The sequence below is a fragment of the Hyla sarda genome, chromosome 11 (genome assembly GCF_029499605.1).
Source record: "Hyla sarda isolate aHylSar1 chromosome 11, aHylSar1.hap1, whole genome shotgun sequence".
Classification (NCBI taxonomy): Eukaryota; Metazoa; Chordata; class Amphibia; order Anura; family Hylidae; genus Hyla; species Hyla sarda.
In genome coordinates, this window is record NC_079199.1 from 18377624 (window position 1) to 18404620 (window position 26997).

At 39.9% G+C, this 26997-nt stretch overlaps 1 protein-coding gene across 2 annotated transcripts in view; it reads left to right on the plus strand.

Moving 5' to 3' along the window:
• Positions 1-24962, plus strand: part of PAPOLA (poly(A) polymerase alpha) — a 44499-nt gene extending 19537 nt beyond the window's left edge. Inside the window, exons 6-23 of one of the 2 annotated variants that reach the window (XR_008848683.1) lie at positions 869-922; positions 1947-2058; positions 2321-2410; positions 2492-2630; positions 3075-3147; positions 4054-4174; positions 4717-4801; positions 11993-12046; positions 14547-14666; positions 14786-14895; positions 14977-15098; positions 17618-17760; positions 17858-17949; positions 18027-18259; positions 19226-19294; positions 21343-21402; positions 22594-22883; positions 24748-24962. Coding sequence is in view for 1 of the 2 variants with exons in the window: in XM_056545289.1 (XP_056401264.1) it covers positions 869-922; positions 1947-2058; positions 2321-2410; positions 2492-2630; positions 3075-3147; positions 4054-4174; positions 4717-4801; positions 11993-12046; positions 14547-14666; positions 14786-14895; positions 14977-15098; positions 17618-17760; positions 17858-17949; positions 18027-18259; positions 19226-19294; positions 21343-21402; positions 22594-22689 (1773 nt within the window). In the remaining variant the exon portion in view is untranslated. Of the gene's footprint in view, positions 1-868; positions 923-1946; positions 2059-2320; positions 2411-2491; positions 2631-3074; positions 3148-4053; positions 4175-4716; positions 4802-11992; positions 12047-14546; positions 14667-14785; positions 14896-14976; positions 15099-17617; positions 17761-17857; positions 17950-18026; positions 18260-19225; positions 19295-21342; positions 21403-22593 lie in introns of both variants that reach the window. The other variant, XM_056545289.1, reaches the window with a different exon arrangement.
• Positions 24963-26997: the final 2035 nt, after the last annotated feature.

A 26997-nucleotide genomic window follows, 5' to 3' on the forward strand; every position in this document is an offset into this window, starting at 1 on the left:
CGGCTAGTTAGTCGTGCTGTTCGGGACCGCCGCGGTGAAATCGCCGCGTCCCGAACAGCTTACAGGACACCGGGAGGGCCCTTACCTGCCTCCTCGGTGTCCGATCGACGAATGACTGCTCCGTGCCTGAGATCCAGGTAGGAGCAGTCAAGCTCCGATAACACTGATCAAAGGCGTGTTAATACACGCCAGTGATCAGCATAGGAGATCAGTGTGTGCAGTGTTATAGGTCCCTATGGGACCTATAACACTGCAAAAAAAAAAAGTGTTGTTAAAGGTCATTTAACCCCTTCCCTAATAAAAGTTTGAATCACCCCCCTTTTCCCATAAAAAAAAAAGTGTAAATAAAAAAATAAACGTGGTATCGCCGCGTGCGTAAATGTCCGAACTATAAAAATATATCATTAAACCGCACGGTCAATGGCGTACGTGCAAAAAAGCGTATATTTGGTCACTTTTTATACCATTAAAAAATGAATAAAAAGTGATCAAAAAGTATGCTCAAAAAAAAAAAATTGTAACCATAAAAACTTCAGATCACGGCGCAAAAAATGAGCCCTCATACCGCCCTGTACGTGGAAAAATAAAAAAGTTATAGGGGTCAGAAGAGGACATTTTTAAATGTATAAATTTTCCTGCATGTAGTTTTTCCAGAAGTGTAGTTTTTCCAGAGTCTTTAAGGGGTTAAGGCACACTAAATGTATATGTATAGCTGCATTGTGGAAATCAAAGCTAATAATTTTGTATCTATGCCTCTGCCAATGTAAAATGTGCAAGTCAACTTATTTTAGGAAACAATTACCATTATATCATGGTCACTTCTCTTAACATATTAGGGATGTATTGTTTGTTTTTTGTTTTTTTATAGGCTGTGGAAGAAGCTTTTGTACCTGTGATCAAGCTTTGTTTTGATGGGATAGAGGTACTATTTTTATGTTGTCTGTTGCATAAGAAATTATCCAGAAAAAGAAAAATAGCACTAGTTTATTTTAAGTTGTGTGTGATTTTATTCTCTTTAATGAAACTGAGCTGCAATACCACACACAACCTGAGGGCAGCGGTGGTTCTGTTTTTTTGAGAAATCAGTTGTTTGTCTAATCCTGGATAACCCCTTGAATGTTTGACAAAAAAAAGTGTACAAGATGGCACGAGATGCATACCTTTTATAATTTATGAAACGTGAGGAATATTATTGTATTAGTTACTTTTTTTGCTTTAAAGTTTAGTCTATTGCCCAGATTTACAAAAACTGGACTAGTGTTTTCCAATCAGGGTGCCTCCAGCTGTTGCAAAACTACAACTCTCAGCATTCCCTGACAGCCTTTGGACATTAGCGGCCACTAGGATCACTCTGAAATGTTCAGTCTCATAGATGGCAATGCATTTCCTTGCAGAATCCGCAAAAACATTTAGCATGTTAAATGTTTTTGTGGATGCTGGAATTTGGTGCAGAAATTCTACAGTGTGCACAGTGCAGCAGAATCCCATTAACATCAATGGGACTCTGCTCCTGCAGAATTTTGCACGGAAATTCTGCCATGTGAACATAGCCTAACAGTGAGCATGATGATTATCCTATCTAGCCATATGTTTATTTACACCCCTGTTTTACTGCTAACAGGTCCTCTTTAGGTTAAAAATGTATCAAAAAATGTGTGCAAAGATTAGCACCTGCCCTTGCATGTGCCAAAAATATGCCATGCATATGAGAGAATGCCCATTAGTTTTATATTAGAAATTAAGGGGTGGTCTAACTTGTCTGAATTTTTGGGCAAAGCAAGATTGTAAATGTCTTACCTGACAAGTTTGACACAAAGTGAAAGAACATCCTTAAATATGAATGTGGGACTTTGTTCTCTGCCTGTTTTCTTAGATGCAGATTGATTTATATTGCTCCTTTTGTACAGTTTTTATTTTTACTTTTGGATTTACTTTTCCTTTTTTAGATTGATATTTTATTTGCAAGACTTGCACTTCAGACAATTCCTGAGGACCTAGACCTACGTGATGATAGCCTTCTGAAGAATTTAGACATAAGATGTATAAGGAGTCTTAATGGTAACTACTACTACAAATATTTATTTCTACAATAGGGGAGAAAAATGAAGGAGTAATTTTAGCCTTATCCTGATCTGCAGCATTTATGCTTTTCACTAGTTTATTTGAAAGACATAAAATGTATATTTTTTATTCCTGTTAGTCTCCAACCCCCACAGGTTGAGTGGGCATTCCCACTTCAACACAGCTTGACACCAGTTTTGTTTAGCCTCCATGATTAGGTGCCTTTTTTTTTAAATCTGTTTTATTATTTTGTCCCCAGGTTGCAGAGTAACCGATGAAATCCTCCATTTAGTACCGAACATTGATAACTTCAGGTTAACTTTGAGAGCAATCAAACTATGGGCCAAGCGTAAGTTACTCAGCAAAACATTTTTTTCAGTGATGCCTTTTAGACACTCTACTCATGATATTCTCATTTTCCTTTTTGTAGGCCACAACATATATTCCAACATCCTAGGATTTCTTGGTGGTGTCTCCTGGGCTATGCTGGTGGCAAGAACATGCCAGTTGTATCCAAATGCAATAGCATCCACGCTTGTCCATAAATTTTTCCTGGTATTTTCTAAATGGTGAGTTATAAAAAGTTATTAGTGTACTTTGTCATGTTCTGATCATGTTGCGTTTCAAGCATTTGTTTGACATGCGTGTGAAAATACTCTAGTATATGCAAAATTCTAGTCATACAGATATATACATCACACACAGACCACCAGTGAAGGGGGGAAAAAAAGATTTGCATGATTTGAGTGCTTTCACACCACAGACTTATTTTTTGTCAAGAAAAATCTGCAGGATTTCACTGGAGATTTTTCTGACCGATTTTGCATGATTTTAAATTTTAAATAAAAATGGACAAGACTTTATGCAGTTTCTTTAGTGTATTTATTAGATGTTATGTGAAGGTATGATTTTATGGCTAGGGACCTTTGATTTACATATGTAATTCTCAATACAGTTTCGTAAACCGTACGTAGGCGCTAATCTTTTTTATTTTTTTGTTTTATCCTATGCAGGGAATGGCCAAATCCAGTTTTGTTGAAGCAGCCAGAAGAATGCAATCTTAATTTACCTGTGTGGGATCCAAGGGTTAGTATACCATGCTAGGTTTAAAATGTAAAGCAGTCTGTCCCGAGTAAGAGAAGCGTATTAAAAAGTATTTTCTCCTATAATGAAAATTGCACAAAAGATAAATTGATGTTTCACTAAAAGAGGAAAACAGCCTTCGTGTATTCGTGTAGAGAAGCATTATTCCTCTTTTTTACGGTCAGTGGCTAAACTGCTATGTATCAACATGTATACAGCATTCTGTCAATCATTAAAAGAGTTCTCCACCCCTAGACATCTTATCCCCTATTCAAAGGATAGGGGATAAGATGTCTGATCACTGGGGACCCCCGAGATGTCTCCTGCAGCACCCTTGTCATCTGGTGCACAGAGAACTGTCCAGAGTAAGAGAAAATCCCCATAGCAAACATATGCTGCTATGGACAGAGATGTCAGCAGAGAGCACTGTGCTCGTGATGTCAGCAGACAGCTCTGTGTTCCAAAAAGAAAAGAATTTCCTCTGTAGTATTCAGCAGCTAATAAGTACTGGAAGGATTAAGATTTTTAATAGAAGTAATTTACAAATCTGTATAACTTTCTGGCACCAGTTAATTAAAAAAAATAAAATAAAAAAAAGTTTTCCACCGGAGTACTCCTTTAAAGAACCTTGAAACCGGACTAGGGAGTTTTTCTACAAGCTTTTGTTAAAATACACTTCATTTGTTTGCCACCTTGCAACCACACATACACCACCAAAAAAAGCTCATGCATAATGTTTTATACAGCTCCCATTAAACTCAAAAAGGCTTAATACTGCATTAATGCTATATGTCTGCGCTATCCATTGGCATTCATCAAAAAAGGGATGCTGACATTCTGTGGCACTAAATCTAAATGCAAAAATATGAACTTCTGTTCATTCTGTTTTTTTGTTTTTTTTCTGTGAAGGTGAATCCCAGTGATAGATACCACCTCATGCCCATCATCACACCAGCCTACCCGCAGCAGAATTCCACCTACAATGTGTCTGTTTCCACACGAATGGTTATGGTAGAAGAATTCAAGCAAGGTACATTTAGATAGTGTATGAGTTCCATATAAGGGCCAGTTCACACTGCGTTTGTAGTGTATGGGAACCGAATATGTCTGGGGGGAGCGAAAACCTGGCGCTTATGTCTCCCAAACGGACCAGGCCCCTATGTAATGCATTTCAATGAGTCGACCGGAGTCAAACTCTGACTCCAGTTGGCTAATTTTTGTCCTGTATACGCTTCTCTAAAGGGACCAAAAACCGTGGTATAACATGGTTTTGGGGTCGGTCAGGGAGCCATATACCGGGCAAAAATGAGGCAACCGGAGTCAGCGCTTGACTCCGGTCGACTCATTGAAATGTATGTGGTTCGGGCTGGATACGGGAGCACCCAGTTTTGACTCCCCATAACCCCCCCCCAGATGTATCCGTTTCCTGTGCGAACCCAGCCTTATTCTTGTTTTTTTCCCACTAACACAAAACACTATCGGTTACAGCTTTCCTCTTCATTAACATTCAAAAATCTGTGTTAAGAACCATGTGAAGACACAACATATATATCGTTTACTCTTCTCCCCCAGGACTGGCCATCACGGATGAGATCTTGCTGGGTAAAGCAGATTGGTCCAAACTTTTTGATGCTCCAAACTTCTTTCAGAAATACAAGTATGTATATTATCTGTCTGCTCTGTTTGGTGGGGGAGGAATAAAAAATAAAACAAAAATCATTTCTTTAATGAGGTATGTGTGGAGTATGATTATTTTCTAAGACATTGCATAAGCTTGTTCTTTAGTGACTGGTGAATTCATTAAACACATGTACTAAACTCCCTGTTTTTTTTCCTGGTGGTGTTAAAGTTCCAGAAGGCATTTAAACTGATGTGCGAAACATTAAGATTAAAAGATGACATTGGGCCCTGTAGGTTGCAGTGATGCTTGTGGTATACAGATAGATGTTTTAGAAAGTAGAAGGTCTTCAAGGATAGGTTCACACTATTGAACTCAATAAGGAACATTTTCCTTGCTGAATTCCTCTGTGGATCTTCTCCGTTTTTGCTCCATTGTCAGTTTAAACAAGTATTGAAAATTGATGTCCCATTCTCTTATGGGCTTTTACTATCAGGTTCTAGGGGAAGTTTGAACTTGTTGAAAATCCTGTCCAAATTCAAATCCTTGTTTTGAAGTTCTGTTTCAGAACATCCGTTGTGTATTCACAGCAGAAAACCATTGAAGTCAATGGTTGTGTAACGGAAGGTGGAATCCATGCAGAATTAGTTCGTAGTGGGATTAAGTTCTGATTCAGGAGTTTTACTGACTAATTGAGGTCTCCTTTAGGCTAAGGAAACGTTTCAGAAGAAGTGTCAATAAATGGACTGTAAGGCTTTTTTTTTATTTTTTTTTTTTTAAAGGCTTTCCAGAGCTTTACATTGATTGCCATTCCCCGAAAGTACCAGGGTAGGCAATCATTGTGTGATCTGTGGGGAAGTAATTCCACGACCCACCCCCACCTTTTACCTGCAGTACAGCTGTTTGGCTTCCATTTAATGTATATGCCGACTCCCGAAGTAGAAGTTAAATGGAAGCTGTAATTAATACCTAAACGGTGGTAATGTCACCCATAGACAAATATGGGGTCCATTTACCGGATACATTGTAAGCTGTTTTATAAAGCATCTGTTTAACACATTGTATTACCTAATAGGCTATTATGGCAACCACTTAATAAACCAGTGTAAGTGTGAATAGAGATTAAATAAACGGAGACTCTTCTGCAGATGTGACCGGTGAAATCCGATCATTAGCTCAGGCTTTGTGTGATTGAACTGCAGTAGATACTCAATGGGTTCATAGGGGGAGATCTATCAAAACCTGTCCAGAGGAAAAGTTGCTGAATTACCCATAGCAACCAATCAGATCGCTTCTTTCATTTTGCAGAGGCCTTGTTAAAAATGAAAGAAGCGATCTGTTTGGTTGCTATGGGCAACTGGACAGGTTTTGAAAAATCTCCCCCATAGTGTTAAATATGCTAGAGTTAGAAATTATCCTCTATATACCTTTTTTTTTTTTTTTTTTTTTTGTCGATATGTGATTCTTAAGCATGTTTTGGTATGTACATATAACCTACATGCAGTTTGAGGAGCCTACATCACTTGTGTGAGCTGTAGTAGCCTCTTCAATGTTCACACCAGCTCCAAACTTGTATTAGCAAACCCCTTACTAACTGAAGCTGCAGAGCAGTGTATGCAGCATCATCCTCTTCATGGTCAGTACTTTAGCAAGTAGCTCTTTCATTCCTGGGTGGGTGCAGTGACTTACGGTACATTGCATCATAGATAAAGCTATATAGAAGACCTGGCACACACCTTGTGTTGCTTTTAATACAGTTTGATGGCAGACGTTTCTAACCTCCTGTAAGCCTCACAGACATTTGTCAGGAGATGCTTTTGTTTACCCTGTGAAGACCTCTAGAACACTATTAAAATACTATGCAAATCCTTTTCATATTTTTGTTATACAAATACAGCATTTCTGTTTCCCGTGACTTTACTTGCATGCCAGATTTCATGTACTTGGTTTGGGTTGGTTTGTGTGTGTGAGCTTGTATCGTTGTAATTTTTATCTCTGTATGTTAATAGCCAATAAATATTGAGAAAAAAAAAAGAAACAAAAAAGCAAAAAAAAAAAAAAGCAAATAAGGTGAATGTGTCTGTGTATTAATTTAGCTTTCTCTAAGCAGGTTTTTAAACAGCTTGGTTTATCTTAAAGAGAAACTGTCATCAGTGTCACCCGCACTAACCTGTTGGTACAGACTGGTAGTGCAAGTGACACTGATTATGACACTTACATACCCCCGATCTGTGGTGCCGTTGTCTGGTATCATCTTTAATCCAGCAGCATGCTTGGTGCATGGTACACTGACATCACTGCTTCTCTGCTCCGTCCCTCTGCGAGCAGGCTAGGAGACGCAGCGGTTACTTCGGCACACGTCCTGAGGCTCCACCACATGCACCAAGCATGATTTGGGATTAAAGAAGATCTCAGACCAACAGGACCACAGATCGGGGGTAGGTAAGTATCCTTACAATCAGATACAAGCAGTAGGAAGGTAAACTAGGCACTGCTCTATACAACACGTATTCCCATAGGATAGGCTTTTATTGGTATAAAATAGCAGCTAGCTGTGTTCTTGGTTGCAGACCTCTGAAGTGTAAGAAGCTTCAAGTAAATACCATATAGAAGGAAATGAAGTCGCACTCACCAGCATGTTTCTTCAGCGTGATGAAAATTTTATTCCAACAAATACACTGCAAATAACAGGAAAAACAATTCCATAGTGACGAGCGAGGGCCGGTGAGGCTCAGTCGCGGGGCATACCACTGATAGGCTACTAGTTTCACGTCACTATCAGTTGTATGCCCCGTGTCTGAGAGCCTCAGCGGCCCTCGCTCCTTGCTATGGAGTTGTTTTTCCTGTTATTTGCAGTCTATTTGTTGGAATACAATTTTCATCACGCTGAAGAAACGTTCGGGTGAGTGCGACTTAATTTCCTCCTTCTATATGGTATCATTACAATCAGTGTCACCTGCACTACAAGCCTTTACAATCAGGTTAGTGAGGGCGCCACTGACAGTTTCCCTTTTAATTATTACAGTTCCAGTTTTGCATGGTGAGGTGTTATAAGACTCTTATTGGTTATCAGCACATCCATTAGTCTTAGGCCCTTGCACATCATGTTTGGGATATCCGCTGTACTTTTGATTTAAGAGACTCAGATCTCTTTACAAGTAAGCAGAAAAACGTAACAATTCATATGGTTTGCTTTGTGTCAAAATCTGATCGTCCTTTGAATTGTTCTAGAGCAGATCCTGATAAACGTCTTCCCACCCCCTTCCTCATGCACTGTCCTTAGCATAGACCATGGATAACAGATGGGTAGGGGGTCTGACTCCTGGCAGTTCTTTACATTTGGTAGCAGCTATTATTGCAGTTCACTCCATAGAAGTGACTGGGGGAGTTCTGATACCTGGTACAGGTTGGTACCCAATACATAGCATTATGCCTGGTAGGAAATGACAAGACTGTTGTGCTCCCACAAGCTAAGGAACCCTTCAATCAGCTGATCGGGGGAGGTTTGACTCCCAGGACCCCCCACTGACTTACTTGCTCATCTATTTCCTATCCAAAGGCATAAAAATTACCTGAGGACCCTTTTTATGTGCATCAAAACTGTCCCATAAGCGGGGGGAGGTGTTACCTATAGCAATTAAATGGTACCTTTCATTAGTAATAAAAATTTATGTTCTAGATTAGCTGAGAAAGGTAATTCAAATAGGCTAATCGCACTTCACGCTGAACTGCTCGGGGCTGTGTGTAGCAGAGTGAGGGAGGAAGTTCTCCCCTGTATGGCTTCAGATGCTGTTGCTCTTGCCAGGGAACACCCGTTCAGTCTGTGGAGCTCAGTGAGAGTGAGCAGAAGATACAGCACAATATCAAGGTAGAAAGGGGGTGGCTTATCATGATGGGGGAGGATTGTAAAATGTATTAGGCTCATGACCAGTTCTCTTTAAAGATAGTTGGGGAAAAAACCTAATACAACTATATTAGGCCTAGATCAGGTCTGTAGCAGGTGCTTTATGACTCAAAGAACCCCAAACACAGATGTCACATGTTAAATGAAAATAATTTTCAAGCAAGATGAAAACCTCATTTATTTAAATGCTTTTCCTGACATCTCATTTAGTTAAGTTTTTTTCTCACTTGGGGACTATTTTAAAAAAAGCAAAAAAAAAAACCTGCATGCATTGTTTAGGCCAAAGTGTGTTTAGTGACGGTATCCATGCCAAAAGCTGACTAAGGGAGATCTTCTGTAAGATTTCCTGATCAACAGTTTAGGGCCATTTTTATTTATTTTTTTTATAAACAGTCGTATTATACCTTTTCTCCTGTGTCGGTAACATGCAAATGGGAAGTAAAGATATACTACTAACTAGATTAAAGTATCAGAATCATTTATCGAGAAACAGCAATAAGCTGGGCTCCATTCACATGACTTGGGATTAACTACAATACTACGTCTAGATTCACATCTGCGTTTGTCATCCATTCAAAAGGGATTCACTTTGTAGATCAGTGTTTCCCAACCAGAGTGCCTACAGCTGTTGCAAAACTACAACACCCAGCATGCCCGGACAGCCGAAGGCTGTCCGGGCATGTTGGGAGTTGTAGTTTTGCTACAGCTGGAGGCACCCTGGTTTGGAAACACTGTTGTAGATTATTGGTGACGGTCAGGCATGCTGGGAGTTGTAGTTTTGCTATAGCTGGAGGCACCCTGGTTGGGAAACACTGTTGTACATTATTGGTGATTGTCAGGCATGCTGGGAGTTTGTAGTTTTGCAACTTCTAGAGAGCCAACGTTTGGAGACCCCACACTTCCATGTGCGTCAGTCACCATAGACTTTAAAGGGGTATTCCAGGCAAAAACTTTTTTTTTTTTATATATCAACTGGCTCCAGAAAGTTGAACAGATTTGTAAATTACTTCTATTAAAAAAAATATTAATCCTTTCAGTACTTATGAGCTTCTGAAGTTAAGGTTGTTCTTTTGTCTAAGTGCTCTCTGATGACGCGTGTCTAGGGAACCGCCCAGTTTAGAAGCAGTTTAGGGCGTTTCCCGAGACACGTGTCATCAGAGAGCACTTAGACCGAAAAGAACAACCTTAACTTCAGAAGCTCATAAGTACTGAAAGGATTAAGATTTTTTTTAAATAAAAGTAATTTACAAATCTGTTTAACTTTCTGGAGCCAGTTGATGTATAAAAAAATAAATAAAATAAAAAAGATTTTTCCTGGAATACCCCTTTAATGTAAAATTTAGAACATATGTTTCACTTCCATTTTATCCATTTGTGTTTTTTTTATTTTTTATTTTTTTTTGAATGGGGAGAAATGAAATTCATTCACGAAAATGGATGACGGACGGACACAAACTCATAGTATAACCCATGTTCAGACATCTGTTTTCTGATGTCTGAACATGTCAGAAGAATGGAAATGAAGAGAACACAAATGCACATGTGAACCTAGCCTGAACCATAATTTGTAAGAGGATTTGTTGCAAAAATTTCTGTGAGCGAAAATAATTTACACGCATCTGAAAGGGGGTCTTCTTAGTTGCATTAGTTTTTGCAACAAATCTGTGTCGGTTCATCCATTAGGTGGTCTCAGACTCTTGTGACCAATCAACAGAATATGCAATGAAGCCTGTAAACCCCACACTTCATCCCACCTGGGTGTTTAACATCAAAATAAATACTTTCCTTCATAAGCTGCGTATGGGCAGCATGGCTGGAGCTTTGAATTTACTGTTCCATGTGTTTTTTCTTTTTTTTTTTTTCTTTTTTCTTCTTTATTAAATCTTTATTATTTTTCATTGTTCATACACATAAATAAGAAAAAATTAAACCCACAAAATATTGTTATAAATTACCATATTCATTCCCCTTTCCCATCCCACCCTCCTTTACTGTACCATGTGGCGCGCGCGCGCGCACGCACGCACACACACACACACACACACACACACACGACAGCTGGTGACTACCTACAAGATGGGAATATGAAGGTACCATTCATGCATGTGGTCAGGGGCCTAGCTTTTACTATTGGGCATCATGGTATATTCTCTAATGTAAAGATCTGATAGATTTTATTTCTATTCATGATGTAATCGGTGCACCCATAAGCCTCATGCCTATTGTGCTTTTGTGATCTTTTGCTTATCATGAATAAAATGAGCGATCTAGGCTTTTTACGTTTAAAAAGTTCAAATAGAACAGTTTGTGTTAGTTGTAGTCTTGGCGTGTGCTATGACTATTAGGTCACATTTTGTAAGTGATGAGGAGAAAACTGCTGTTTGCTCTTCTAAAAGGGGTACTCTGGTGGAAAACATTTTTTTTTTTTTTTATCAACTGGTGCCAGAAAGTTACAGATTTGTAGCTTACTTCTATTAAATCTTTATCCTTCCAGAACTTATTAGCAGCTGTATGCTACAGAGGAAATTCTTTTCTTTTTGAATTTTTTTGTCTTGTCCACAGTGCTCTCTGCTGACACCTGACGCCCTTATCAGGAACTGTCTAGAGCAGGAGAAAATCCTCTTACCAAACCTATGCTACTCTGGACAGTTCCTGACACCGACAGAAGTGTCAGCAGAGAGCAGTGTGGACAAGACAAAAAAAAAAAAAATTCAAAAAGCAAAGAATCTCCTGTAGCATACATTTGCTAATAAGTACTGGAAGGATAAAACATTTTTAAAAGAAGTAATTTACAAATCTGTTTTAACTTCCTGGCACCAGTTCATTTAAAAAAATAAATAAATAAATAAAAAAAATTTCCACCGGAGTACCCTTTTTACTGATTGATCTGTTTTAAGTGGTAAAAAACAAAAGTTTTGCAGAATTGTCACGGTATGTTGTCAGCAACTTGCAAATGGCAAAATCAGTCACAGCAGAAAGACGTCTGTCCAGGTAAGGAAGTGTCTGGTGCTCATGAAACGGAGTCCTGAATCTCTAGCTTGTTGTTAAGTGCCCAGATATCACAGGCTTCGTGTACAATATCTGATTCTCTTTAGCGAGTGATGAAGGGGTTTACAAGTGAGTAGGAAATACTTGATTTGGGGTAGGTGCGTGTATACTAGTGCAGAGGAGTTGCCCATAGCAGTGAGTCTGTGTTTTTGTCTGAACACTTTTTTTTCCCTCTCCCTTTCTTTGGGAGGGAGATTATTACCTCGATGAATGATACTAGGCAGATGAGCTATGTTTATACACCTTGCAATAAATTAGCATTGTCTTTATCTTCCAAGGCATTATATAATTCTCCTCGCGAGTGCTCCAACTGAAAAACAGCGTCTTGAATGGTAAGTCCGATCCTCATCCAATGCTATCCGATAGTTATGCCTGGTATGTATAGTCACGTTTACCTTGTTATACCTTATAAATAAGTCAACCGAAGAGAACGCGATCTGCAAGCTTTCACGTTCTTAAAGCATCATTGTCGTTTTAAACATTTTTTTTTTCAAAAGTTTATTTAAAATTGCAGTTGTGTGTTACAAGCTGGTGGAGTACATGGCACCACTCCTAAATGGGTACTCCGCCCCAGTACATCTTATCCCCTGACCAAAGGATAAGGGATAAGATGTCTTGAATCTGTGCCCATATGTCAGAAGGTTTCTTAGAGTTGTAATATACTTTATTCACACTACAGATTCTCCAGGCAGGGATTCCATCGACAGCGTGTGCCAGCAGAAAAAGCCGCTGGCTTTTAAAATGCAAGCGGATTCTGTCGAAAGAATAGACTTGTTCATTCGTTCAGTACAGTGATCCCTCAACTTACAATGGCCTCAACATATAGTTTCAACATACAATGGTCTTTTCTGGACCATTGTAACTTGAAACCAGACTCAACATACAATGCTACAGACAGTCCAGATCTGCAACACGTGTCAATGGCTGGAAGAACTGACCAATCAGAATGGGCATTTTACTTGTGTCAAAATACTGAAGTGTATGCACTGACTGGTGTCTGGTAGCGCCTCCTACAGTACAGGGAGGTATTACATGTTCTGTACACTTTACCTGTACCAGGGTTAGCTGCTCCTTTGGACACCAGATGAGGGCGACTCCATGTTACTTTTTTAGGACATTGTGTATTCTGTACAGAACCCTGAAGAAGCTCCTGTCCTCTACATAGACCAGCATTTCCCAAACAAGGTGCCTCCAGCTGTTGCAAAACTACAACTCTCAGCATGCCCGGACAGCCAAAGGCTGTCCGGGCATGCTGAGAGTTGTAGTTTTGCAACAGCTGGAGGCACCCTGGTTGGGAAAACACGGACAGTGATTTACAGCTTCTAGCAGCTCTTACTTTTATATGTAAGGATTTGCTTTATCTATATTAGTTATCTACTTGTTTATCTTTAATCCTCACTTTTACCTATTTTTGGATGACATTTTGGTGCCTTCAGAACCAATTACCAGGTTTCCATTGAGTTATAGTCTCAACATACAATGGTTTCAGCATACAATGGTCGTCCCGGAACCAATTAATATTGTAACTTGAGGGACTACTGTATAGTCTTTGTACCAAAGTTCCCACTGCGGAAGTTCTGTAGTGTAAGTGGTGCAGCAGAATCCAATTGAAAACAGTGCTGCATCTGATTTACCTAAGTGGACGTCCGCTAAACCCTATTCTTATGTATGGGATGCAGATTGTTAGATCTTCGACAAAATCTGTTTCAGGTCCAATATGTGTGAACATACTACTACTGAGCCCTGTACATGGAAAACACAAAAAGTCCTTTAAAGCGAATTTGTCTTTAGTAAATTGTCGTAGATTGTTTAAATAAAATTTTTAGGTTAACCATATTTTGGATTTTATATATTTTTTTTATGTTGTACTGTTCTTATTATACAATCTATATTTTAAAATAATCCTAAAATCTTGCAGTTTGCATTCTTTCCCCTGGGCTTAAACGTGTTCTGTACAGAGGTACATACAATGGGAAAGATTTATCAAAACCTGTGCCGAGGAAGCAACCAATCAGATGGCTTTTTATTTTTTTCGGAAGCATTGTTAAAAATGAAAAATCCATCCAATTGGTTGCTACGGGCAACTGGCCAACTTTTCCTATGCATAAGTTTTGATGAATCTCCCCAATACTTACAGATCAGCCTTCCATTCCCTATAGAATGATCTATAAAAAGTTTACAGAGCACAATCGGACACCTTGCTTCAGTTTATTGTTGCCTGCGGCCTGCAGTAAGGCAAGATGGCTGCCCCCCATGATGATGTATAGAAAAATGAAATGGAAAAAAATTACAATGAGATGAAAAGAACATTTTCAGTATCAGTAGAAAAAGAAATAATCTAGGTGATACAGTTCCTTTAAGTTCTACAGCCAATTAAGTGTAATGTTTGGGAGGCACCAAGCTTGTTAGGGAATGAATGACCCGGACAAACTTATGGGCTGCAATTCCAGATAGAGCCTATAGGTAAGAGTGGCACTGTTTCTAGATTGGTAGAGGGAGCTCACTCTCTTCCTGCTGTCATAAATCCCCTATAACAGTGTTTTCTAACTAGTGTGCCTGCAGATGTTTCAAAACTACAACTCCCAGCATGCCCGGACAGCCTAAGGCTGTCCGGGCATGCTGGGAAGTGTAGTTTTGCAACAACTGGTGGCACACAGGTTGGAAAACTCTGCCCTATATTCTTAAATACTGATCACTAACTACGTGTATTAAGTATCATTTTGTCCAATAGTATTCTCAAATTCTGTCTTCTTTCAGGGCATTAAAGGGAACATCAAGCAAAATGATTCCTTGCTTTTCATGTTCATTATTTCATTTTTTTTATCCTTACAGGGTGGGTTTAGTAGAGTCTAAAATCCGTATCCTTGTTGGAAGTCTAGAGAAGAATGAATTTATCACACTAGCTCATGTGAACCCTCAGTCATTCCCGGCTCCTGGTGAAAACCCAGAAAAGTAAGTTTCATGTATTCAGACCTATTGCACAGCCCCAATGTCTGTGTGTAGTTATTACAGTTCCTGCCCTTACCAGACCTATTAAACGTTAATAATTATTTACTTCTGTTCTATTATAGGGAAGAATTCCAGACCATGTGGGTTATCGGATTAGTGTTCAAAAAGATGGAAAACGCAGAAAACCTCAGTGTGGACCTCACATATGACATCCAGGCCTTCACAGACACTGGTAACTGCTCGTTCTCTTAGGCATAGAGAGAGTTAATGTCTATAGGCCTTTTTATATTAACTTTTGGGTTCTTGTGTATAGTCTACAGGCAGGCAATAAACAGCAAAATGTTTGAAATGGACATGAAAATTGCAGCAATGCACGTGAAAAGGAAGCGACTGCATCAGCTGCTCCCAACACATGTATTGCCGAAAAAGAAAAAGGTAAGTTACACATCTAACTTTGTCATGTTATCTTTAGTTTTTGTATTTTTACGCTTTGAATTGTTTGTCCTGGGTTTTTAGTTGGTAAAGGTTTACTGCCATTTAAAAAAAAATCCTGATCACCGCTGTGATCACTAGTTATAAGCTGCGGAATCTGTAGGCGCTATATAAATAAATAAAATAAGCCGGGGAAGTGCACAACATTACGCTCAATTCCCCAGGCGAGCTCCAGATCCAACCATTTCACTGCATATAGTACTACAGTGGTCCCTCAAGTTACAATATTTATTTATTTTTTAATTTCTTTAATTTGAAAAGGTAACCGTCAACCTTGCAGTTACATACAGTGTCAGTAAATACCAGCTCAATCATAGCGCAACCACATTTGAGTTGCAATAGGGAGCAACGGTAAACAGACTAGAAATCTTACACGGAAATAGAACTAAATCGGTCAAAACAAAATAAAAAAATAAGGTAGAGAATTTCCTAAACAGTTAAACTTTTAAGCAGGTATGCCATGTAGAACAATAGACATTAGCGGAGTCTCTATTGTTGTAGCATCTCTAACATCGTACTGCACCACAGAGCAAGGGACATATAAATAACATATGAACCGGACAGGCACTAACGTGAGTATCCGAGCCATTCATCGGCCTCTTGCGGCATAGTAAAGAAGAGGGCTTTGTCTCTGTCCACAACCCACAAGCGGGCCGGATATGCCATAGAGTAGGGAACTCCTTTCTCCTGCAGCCGAGCTTTAAAAGAGGTGAAGGTGGCTCTAGGACGCTGTAGGTCGGAGGAGAAATCCGGGAAGATCGAGACTCTGTTGCTGTTAAAGGTGATCTCCGGCAGCCTCCGCGCTGAACGGAGAATCAGGTCCCGGTCATTGCAGTTTAAGAGTCGAGCTAGGAGTGGACGTGGCGGCGCCCCAGTGATTGGTGGCCTAGTGGGCACTCAGTCTACGGCGAAAGCTGTGGAGAAGGACACTTCGGGGAAAAAGTCTTTGATCCACCCCTCCACAAAAGCCCCAGGATTCTGTCCTTCTGCCCGCTTAGGTAGGCCTATGACCCTTATGTTGTTCCTACGCAGTCTGTTTTCTGGATCGTCATTTTTCTGACGGCAAGTTCCAGTTGCTCTTGCATTGTAGGCTGGGAGGGGGGCCACTGTGTCTTCTATGGTGGAAATGGGGTATTCAGTCTCTGCAACCCTGTCCCAGAGGTTCAGGAGGTCCTGCCTAAGGAGGCTGACATCTATTTTGACCTCCATCTTCCCAGTCAAGGACGTTTTACAGGCATGCAACACCGCTCACCTCCTTTAGCGTGAGGTCAGACGAGTCCTGCGGACCCTTCCGGAAGGGAGGCCTCACGATCCGCCACTTGAGGTAGAGGAGTGGGCTGCCGCCTGTGCGGCGCCATCTTGTTTATCAGGGCGGGCATATTCTTGCAGCTTTTTGACCGCTGTACGGTCCTTCCCTTTTAGTAGGACCAGTTTTAGGGGCTGTATTACCGATCCTAAAATGAGTTATGGGTGTCAGGGACTCCAGTATTCAGCTCAGAATGATAAAAATGCAGGTTCTGAGCGGGAGCTCCTACAGCGTGCGACTACTTATCTCAACCACCAAGCCTCGCCTCCCCTCAAGTTACAATATTAATTGGTTACAGGATGACCATTATATGTTGAAACCATTGTATGTTGAGACCATAACTTTATGGAAACCTGGTAATTGGCTCTGAAGCCCCCAAAATGCCATCCAAAAATAGAAAAAATTGAGGATTAAAAAAAAAGTAGATAACGAATATAGATAAAACAAGTCCTTACATATAAAAGTAATAAAGATCTGCTGGGAGCTGTAATCACTGTCTATGTAGAGGACAGGAGCTTCTTCAGGGTCCTGTACAGTACACAGTGTCCTAAAAAAGTAACATGGAGCCGCCCCACCTGGTGTCCAAAGGAGCAGCTAACCCTGGTACAGGTAAAGAGTACAGAACATGTAATACCTCGCTCTACTGTAGGGGGCGCTACCAGACACCAGTCAGTGCATACGCTTCAGTAATACAGGAGTTTTACCAGTAAATGCCCATTCTGATTGGTCAGATCTTCCGGCCATTGACACGTTTCACGGATCTGGTCTGTACATTGTATGTTGAGTCTGGTTTCAAGTTACAGTCTTCCAGAAAAGACCATTGTATGTTGAAACTATTATATTTTGAGGCCATTGTAAGTTGAGGGATCACTGTATAGCAAAATGATGGGATTTGATTGACATATTTTTCCCTGGTTTATAACTAGTGATTGTAGCGGGTCTCAGGAGTGCCATCAAAAATTCTGTATGAAAAGGGGAAAAAAATAAATTAGGAATTGATACATGAGGGCCTATATGTACACTGCAAAGTAGTTTTTCTTTTACCTACCTTTATTTATACACGTTGAGGCAGATTTACTATAATACATTCTTTATTAAATAAAGAAAACCTTAACCATAGGTCTATCAACTGTTTACTTTGCCTTTATTTTTGCAGCATTCAATGGAAGGCGTTAAGCTAGTCTCTCTGAATGACAACAGCTTGGACTTATCCATGGACAGTGACAACAGTATGTCTGTGCCTTCTCCCACCAATGCCACAAAGAGCAGTCCATTGAATGCCTCAGGATTGTCTCAGGGGTAAAATCAACATATTCATTTATTTTAACCTGTCCTACATGATCAACATCTTAGACAATCATCTGATAAAACTTGTACTGTTCTTTGTTTTTCATAGCAGGCAAAGTCCAGTGGGACCGATAAATACTTCAGGCACCACCGCAGCTGATGTTACTGCATCACCGAGCAATCCCTGCGATACTTCATGGGGTAGGTTTAAAGGTCTTCATACTATTTATAGCCTTGGGCACATGCAGCGTTTTAATTCATAGACCTGTTTCTTGCAGGCAACCTAAATGAAAGCATTCCTGCTGATACTGCCATGCAGCCAGCCAATTCTTCAACACCAAAGCCTGTGGTGTCCAGAGTTGTGACCCCTACCCGTTTGGTGAACCAAGTCTCAAAGCCTTCAACAAACACAACAGCAAAGTTGCCCAGTCCTGTTTCGTCTGCTTCTGGTGTAAAGCGGCATTCCTCGTCCCCATTAGATGAGAGTCCCAAGAAAACAAAACTCGAAGAGGTATTTTTGGAAGTTTTTTTATTCTCTATGATATCAATTCCAATAAATCTACAGATCTATGTGATGGAACTGTTACTTAAAGGGGTATTCCAGGCCAAAACTCTTTTTATATATATATATATATATATATATATATATATATATATATATATATATATATCAACTGGCTCCGGAAAGTTAAACAGATTTGTAAATTACTTCTATTAAAAAATCTTAATCCTTCCAATAGTTATTAGCTTCTGAAGTTCAGTTGATGTTTTCTGTCTAACTGCTCTCTGATGACTCACGTCCCGGGAGCTGTCCAGCTCCTATGGGGATATTCTCCCATCATGCACAGCTCCCGGGACGTGACATCATCATTGAGCAGTTAGACAGAAAACTTCAGAAGCTAATAACTATTGGAAGGATTAAGATTTTTTAATAGAGGTAATTTACAAATCTGTTTAACTTTCCGGAGCCAGTTGATATATATAAAAAAAAGTTTTTGCCTGGATAACCCCTTTAAGCAGTTCCTTAATGTAACCGTGCAGGTTCAGCATTGGCTATTTTATGTTTGAAGATAAAATAGCCATATTATTTATTTCAGCTGGTGATGGGTATTCATCATAAACTTTTCAGGATCTTGTGTGTTGAGGGGAAGGGATTGAATTAATAAGGCAGTGTTTCCCAACCAGGGTTCCTCCAGCTGTTGCAAAACTACAACTTCCAGCATGCCCGGACAGCCGAAGGCTGTCCGGGAATGCTGGGAGTTGTAGTTTTGCAACAGCTGGAGGCACCCTGGTTGGGAAAAAATGTGATAAGGATTTGCATCTGATTTCCAAACCCATTGACGTTTACTGCAGATTTATTGAGCATGTGGTTTAAAAAAATAAATAAATAACCTGTGGTAACCTGTGGCCAGTAGTAAAGGTTGAACATGACATGTGACCGTAATAGTATTATAAGGTTTTTTCTTATTTTTATTAGGATGAACTTGATGCCTGTGCTGCGACTGAGGCGAAGGACTCCCAAAAAGTTGAAATGGAAGATGTAAAGGTAAAACTAGAATTTGTCAACCTTATAAACTATGCAACTATGAAAATTTTTGGGTGACATTTAAAAGGACCTAAAGAAACTAAAATGTCATTAAGACATGGCAATCTTTTGATTGTGAGGAAAAAGCCGGGAGACCTTTCCTGTCTCTTTGTCACATGACTAATACGGTCGCATGATGTCTGTGTGTCTCTGTTACATACACAGAGCAGGAAGAAAAGCATGCGGCCTTCTCGCCCCACTTGTTCTAGCGATTGGTTGGGGTCTGAGCAGTTACTGAGATGTACACTTTTAAAGGATACAAAACATTATTCTTAGAAGGCCTCATCGACTTTCTCTGGATCTGAACGCTGTTTAACTCTTCAAATAAAGATGTTTCTTAGATGAGCATTTCTGTCCCTTTATTTTAGCAATCGGAGAGGGGTCTGCACATTGGGACCCCTACTAATTAAAACTCTTACTGTAATTACTCTATTAAAAATTATATTTACCTGCCTTTATTATGTGGGTCGGTACAATTACCACAAGACCATATTTTAATACTATATTTTTTTATATAAATATTGCTTTACATTGCCTTGTTGTGACTAGAGATGAGCGAACTTACAGTAAATTCGATTCGTCACGAACTTCTCGGCTCGACTTATCCTGCATAAATTAGTTCAGCTTTCAGGTGCTCCGATGGGCTGGAAAAGGTGGATACAGTCGTAGGAAAGAGTCTCCTAGGACTGTATCCACCTTTTCCAGCCCACCGGAGCACCTGAAAGCTGAACTAATGTATGCAGGATAAGGCATCAACTGCCGAGCTGAGAAGTTCGTGACGAATTGAATTTACTGTAAGTTCGCTCATCTCTAGTTGTGACCTCTGAAACCAGAAATGAATATAGGTTTACTCTGACTTTGACAAATTAATAAAATAAAAACATACAATATGTTTAACTTAAGAAATTGAAAATGTACAGAGGAAGGAAATCTAGAGTGCTGACAAATGTAAGAGAGAGAGAGATGAGCGAACTTACAGTAAATTCGATTTGTCACGAACTTCTCGGCTCGGCAGTTGATGACTTTTCCTGCATAAATTAGTTCAGCTTTCCGGTGCTCCGGTGGGCTGGAAAAGGTGGATACAGTCCTAGGAAAGATTCTCCTAGGACTGTATCCACCTTTTCCAGCCCACGGGAGCACCTGAAAGCTGAACTAAGTTATGCAGGATAAGTCATCAACTGCCGAGCCGAGAAGTTCGCGACTAATCGAATTTACTGTAAGTTCGCTCATCTCTAGTAAGAGATTTGCATAAGTGACTCTATGAAAGATGGAAATACACTTCAAACAATTCTTTTTGCCATGAAATTTTAGTGTAGTTAGAAGTAGTATTCCTTTTAAATCTATGAAATTACAATTTGAGGGAGTACTCTGGGGTTTTTAAATAATCCCCAAGCTGCTGCATATAAAACAAAAACCTGGATTTACCTGCAGCTGCTCCCTTGATGCCCCAGTATTGCGGTCAGTCATCCGCTGTGGTCTTCTTCCCGGTTATCGCCAGCCACAGCAATGTTCCTCATGGGCCAGTGGTAGGCTGCGCGGCAGTGTGTTGTATTGAGCCCTGGAGCTGGTCTCCTACCTTATGCTGGGACTCAATATCTCAAATTGCAGCTTAGTCTTTCACTGGCCGAGGTGGAACATGGCTGCGGCCGGCGATTAGCTGAGCAACAGTGTGAATTTCCAAACATCGGCAACCAGGAAGAAGACTGCACCAGAGGACAGAGACAGCTATACTGGAGGCACCAAGGAAGCAGCGGCAGGCAAGTCCGGATTTTTGTTTTATAGGCCGGCAGCCCGAGGAAGATATAAAAAAAAAAAAAAAAATTCTACACCAGATGACTCCTTTTAGGCACTCTTTATACATGGGCTTTCTGTTTTCTAAGTAAAGTTTGTTTGTTTTTACATTTCAGTTCACACCAGAGCTTTATACTGTATACCCCACAGTGACACAATGTGAATGTAGCTTTAGCTGTGTAATTCAGGTTACTAAAGTTATTTATTTTTATTTGCAGGATCAAGATGGTGATGTGAAATCCTCCTCCCCTGTTCCTGGAGCTCTGCCATCTACTCAGGTACCATCTGTTGTCTGTTAATTTACACCATAGAACCGGGTTCCCCAACCTGTGGCCTTTGGCTGTCAGAACATGTTTATCTGATGGTGATAATGTGTTTAAACTTGGAATTCAACTAGGAGAGATATAGAAAAAGATGTGTAAATACATTTAAATATTTATCTTGTTACACCCTGGATTATAGTCCAGAACTGCATTTATATTTTTGCCGGCTTTAGAGCAGAGTTTTCCCAGCATTCTTTGTTGGCCCAACATCTTCAGAACTTACCCTATACTGCAGTGTTTCACCTTTACACCCAAATTGTACAGTAACCTGAAATTAGAAAAACAAGCTCTAAACGGGTGACAAGCTTGTTGACTGGTTTCAGCAACAACCAGCAGAATAGTGAATGCTGCTCTGGACTGTAACTTGGCTTACTACTAGATAAGTCAAGTATTTACAAGTCACTAAACTGTTCTTTAATCGCTCAAAAAAAAAATCCACGCAGTATTTTTTTTTTTCTGCTTGGTTTTATATTTATAATTTTTTTTTTTACTGTATACCATTGGATACTGAATACATTTTGTGCTTTTTTGTATTGCACTATATTGATGTATAGTGGCAGATAGGCGAAAGGGAAACTCTTGGCTTCCATTAGTTAAGAAGAACCCTATTACCTTGCTTAGCATGTACATTGATAGCTTTTTTGACATGCACGCTAAGCAGAGGCAATTAGTCTAAGGCGACTACACAGCAAATTTGGCTGTGACATGGGGGCGATGATCACTGTAAAAAATGTGTACATTTTATTTTGTTTTGTTTAACATTTTTTTGCATTTTGTCTGTTCATAGGTGTTGGGTGCTTCTTTTCTGTATGTCATAACTCTTAAGTGATATTCTATATTATTGTTTACTATGGATCTGTATGTCATACTGCAGGGATCATACTGCATCGCAGCTAATATATGTGAAGAGATCACAGTCCTACGGTCACAAGAAATTCATACAGGATGCAATGCAGTCTGTTCCCTGCAGCACGATGTAGCAATGTTTAACTGTGCAACCAGTGTCGCAGCCAGTCACTGTCACACTAACCTTAATGGGCATTAAACATGGTCTTAGATGTAAGTTGAAGGACCTTCATGCTTATGTGATTTAGTGCAGTCATTTTTATTTTCCTCACACCTTTTGATCCTGTCTTCTATTCCTAGCGATCGTCCAGTACAGATCTGTCTGATATCCCCGCGCTACCGGCTAACCCTATCCCAGTTATCAAGAATTCTATAAAACTAAGACTGAATCGGTAAAAATCCCCCACCCACCCCCAGTCTTAGTACCTCAGGGTCCATAAACAGTCTCTCTGCCAGATGAACAGTGGTCTCCTGGAAGTGCTGGAGAAGAGGACGTGAAGTGTGGTGTCACAAAAAAAAATGGAGAAAAAAAAAAAAAAAACGAGTTTAGATAATTGTATTGGCCTGTAAGCACCCTATCTGGACTCCAGGTTAGTACGATGACTATATAGCACCAGTAAGTGGTTGCCATCTGTTCTATAATGATTTACCCTAAAGGACTGAAATCCTAGGAGAAAAAAAAAAAAAACACTCAGATATGACTGATAACTGTATCTGTACTCAATGATAGTTCATGTATCGCTCGCAAAATTGACAATACAACTGGCCTAAAATCTCAGCAGACGCACTTTTATGTTTTGTTCCTTTTAATCGTAGTGAGGAACTTTTAGATGGGTTTTTTTTAATTGTCCTTTCGGTTTCATTCATGTGCTAGAATTTTTTTGCATGTTGGATCCCAACACTGGACATGTCTTTTTGATGGATTTACCCCTTCCTTTAAAACAAAAAAGAAAAAAAAAGGAAGTGAAACTTTGATGTTTTTGTCTTACTATCATTAGGATATCATTTGTGTGAGTTCTGAAGCTACAAGAGGGGCCGATTGGAAGGGTTTTTTTTTTTGTTCCCTTCTTTGTCATTTTGTTAATACCGGTCATAACATTTATTATCTTTGTTCCCACCTCGCACAAACTCCTGGGGAGGCACGGGATCCCATCTAGAGCAGTAGAAGTGTGTGCCTTGTCACTCAACACATACGGCCAATGAGAAGCGGGATTCCTTTGGTAACATCAGGTTATGTTTTTTTTTGTTTTTTTAGTCATGCTGCAAAGTGCAGTAGTTGTTGAGCGAAGGTGGAAGCTATAAAGTACAAATCAACGTAACTTTTTTTTTTTTTTACCTTTCTTTCTGCTGTAATTCATTGAGAATTTAAGCTGTGATTTGTCCTCTAAGCTATGTAAGGTACAGGAAGTATATGAAACAAGGGGTGTCTATAGCACGGTCTCCAAATCTGTGCCTCTCCAGCTGTTAAACAACTACAATTACCAGTATGGTATCCTTGGAGTTGTAGTTTTACAACAGCTGAAGAGCCACAGGTTGGGAAACACCAGTCTGTAGCAATGGGTTGGTTAAAGGGGTACTCCGGCCCTAATAAATCTTATCCCCTATCCAAAGGATAAGGGGATAAGACGTATGATCGCGGGGGTCCTTGCCACTGGGGACCACCACAATCTGTCATTGCGCACCCACCTTTGTGAGCTCTCCGCAGCGCTGGAGGCTCTGATTGTGTAGCATGACAACCACAGGGCAGGAGTATAGGGGAATATTAGAAGTCTGAACCCAAAATAAAGCTTTTGGTTTCTTTTTAAGGTAGACCGTGTGTGATTTGCCAGCTCGGCTGGTGGCATGCAGACTCCCATGCGATTTTTAGATCGGATGTTGACCTTCTCTGTACTCTGCAATGTTTTTACTTTAAAGGCATTGTCTAGGATTAGAAAAGTCGAGTTTTTGTTTGTTTTTCTTTGTTTATTTTTTTTTCTTTCGCTCAAACAGAATAGCACCTCTCATGGCTGTGTGGGGTATTGCAGCTCATCTCTAAGAATGGTGCTGTTTCTGAAAAGAAAAAGAAAAGCATAAACCTTTTTCTAATCCTAGAAAACTTATTATCTTTTTACCAAGGCTGGCATAGGTGTATGTTATTTTTTTTCTTCTTTTTTTAGCCTGTGCAATAACTATGACCTTTCCCTCCTTCCTCCCGCTCGTAGTACATTTAGATGTTCACTCTGTAGTTTTAAGGCACACATGACAGAACAGGCAAATGTGTATTCCATGTAGTTATGCCAGACACAAGGGTATAATAGTCATTTGTTTACACACCAGGATAAGGTTCCCCACAGCAGCTTTATAGAAACCTAAGATGTTATATATTTTTATTTCTGTATCCCCCCCCCTCCCCCACCTTCGGACAACGTTGGCCTTTTTTTTGCCCACCTTCTGTGTTGTAACTTTTAATTCTAGTTTCCACATCCTGAAGATCAGACTGTTGCTTCCGCATGATGTATGTAACGTCTTATGACTGGAGTTTGCTTTGTTTTATAGTACCCGTTCTCCTTGTATTTTTCAAAAGCTATTTTGTAAACAGATGACGTATTTCTCAATTGAAAAAAAAAAACAAACAAAAAAACACAAAAACAAAAAAATAAATAAAAACCGCACAACCCCATGGAGCTGTACATTGTTGTGGTGTATTTGTTTTCAATCGTCTGTATGGATTTGTTTTATTTTCCTTTATGTAAATTACTAAGGGCCCATTCACACTACGGGAATCTCCGCCCATAGATAGTCCGGGCGGAGATTCCATCTGCCGCAGGCGCCGACAAAACAAACTGGCACTAGGACCGCTCGTCAGTGCGTTGTCTCCATAGACTGCGATACATTTCAGAGCGGATTCTGCCGGAAGAATGAACATGTCTGTAATTTCTAGATTCCTTATTGTAAATAGTGCAACAGAATCCCATTGAAACAATAGGAGGCTGCTGCAACAGAATTTCAAAGCAGAATTCTGTTTGCAAAGTATGTAGTGTGAATTAGCCCTGACGGCTTCATATTCTGTACAATTAAAGGGGTATTCCACTGGAAAACATTTTTTTATTTTATTTATTTATTTATTTTTATTCAACTGGTGTCAGAAAGTTAAACAGATTTGTAAATTACTTCTATGTAAAAATCTTAATCCTTCCAGTACCTATCAGCTGCTGTATGCTCCAGAGGAAGTTCTTTTCTTTTTGAATTTTCTTTCTATCTGACCACAGTGCTCTCTGCTGACACCTCTGTCTATTTTAGGAACTGTCCAGAGTACAAGCAAATCCCCATAGAAAACCTCTCCTTCTCTGGACAGTTCCTGACATGGACAGAGATGTCAGACAAAGAGATTTCAAAAAGGAAAAAAAACTTCCTGTGGAGCATATAGCAGCTACGTACTGGAAGGATTAAGATTTTTTTTTTAATAGAAGTAATTTACAAATCTGTTTAACTTTGTGGCACCAGTTGATTTAAAAAAAAAAAAATTATATATATATATATATATATATATATGTTTTCCTGGGGTTTACCCCTTTAACAATGAATAGAGATGGCATTTAGGAGTAGGTAGCATAGTATCGCACAATATAGGACAGTGTTTCTCAACCAGGGTGCCTCCAGCTGTTGCAAAACTACAACTCCCAGCATGCCCGGACAGCCTTTGGCTGTCCGGGCATGCTGGGAGTTGTAGTTTTGCAACAGCTTGGAGGCAACCCTGATTGGAAAACATTGATATAAGAGATGGCAAACATAATGCATAGAATTTAGTAGGCCGGGAAGTCAAATCCTGACCCACATTAACAGGAAGACCACCACTAGAGATGAGCGAACTTACAGTAAATTCGATTCGTCACGAACTTCTCAGCTTGGCGGTTACTTACTTTTCCTGCATAAATTAGTTCAGCTTTGCGGTGCTCCGTGGGCTGGAAAAGGTGGATACAGTCCTAGGAAAGAGTCTCCTAGGACTGTATCCACCTTTTCCAGCCCATGGGAGCACCTGAAAGCTGAACTAATTTATGCAGGAAAAGTCATCAACTGCCGAGCCGAGAAGTTCGTGACAAATCGAATTTGCTGTAAGTTCGCTCATCTCTAACCACCACACACGCCATTTCACCATAAAGTACAATTATTTAATTGTATAAATTGTAGCTGGATTTCCAGTCCAATCCGACCATATTTTCAGTGCACCGAAGAGACATAAAAGAAAAGAGGAGCGCGATCCTAGTGCATTACCATAGGAATTGCAGGCAGAGTTTTCAATACATATGTCCTCACCAGAGTTGGCTATGCTCAGAGCATAACATCTACAACAGCATATCAGTGGTGGGTCAGCAGCCCTGGAGCACCCGAAACTCCAAGGAGGTCGGCAGGCAGTAGTACAGTCACGTGGTAAAAAAGAATTATCTCCAAAAGACAGGAGCTTCTCCCAATAAAAAGTTTTCTTAATTCCATCAGAGTAGACATAAATATTGTTATTTAAAAGCACTTTCAACACGTTTCTAGCTCGGACTGAGCTCTTTATCAAGACGTACACATTAGAGATGAGCGAACTTACAGTAAATTCGATTCGTCACGAACTTCTCGGCTCGGCAGTTGATGACTTTTCCTGTGTAAATTAGTTCAGCTTTCAGGTGCTCCGGGGGGCTGGAAAAGGTGGATACAGTCCTAGGAAAGAGTCTTCTAGGA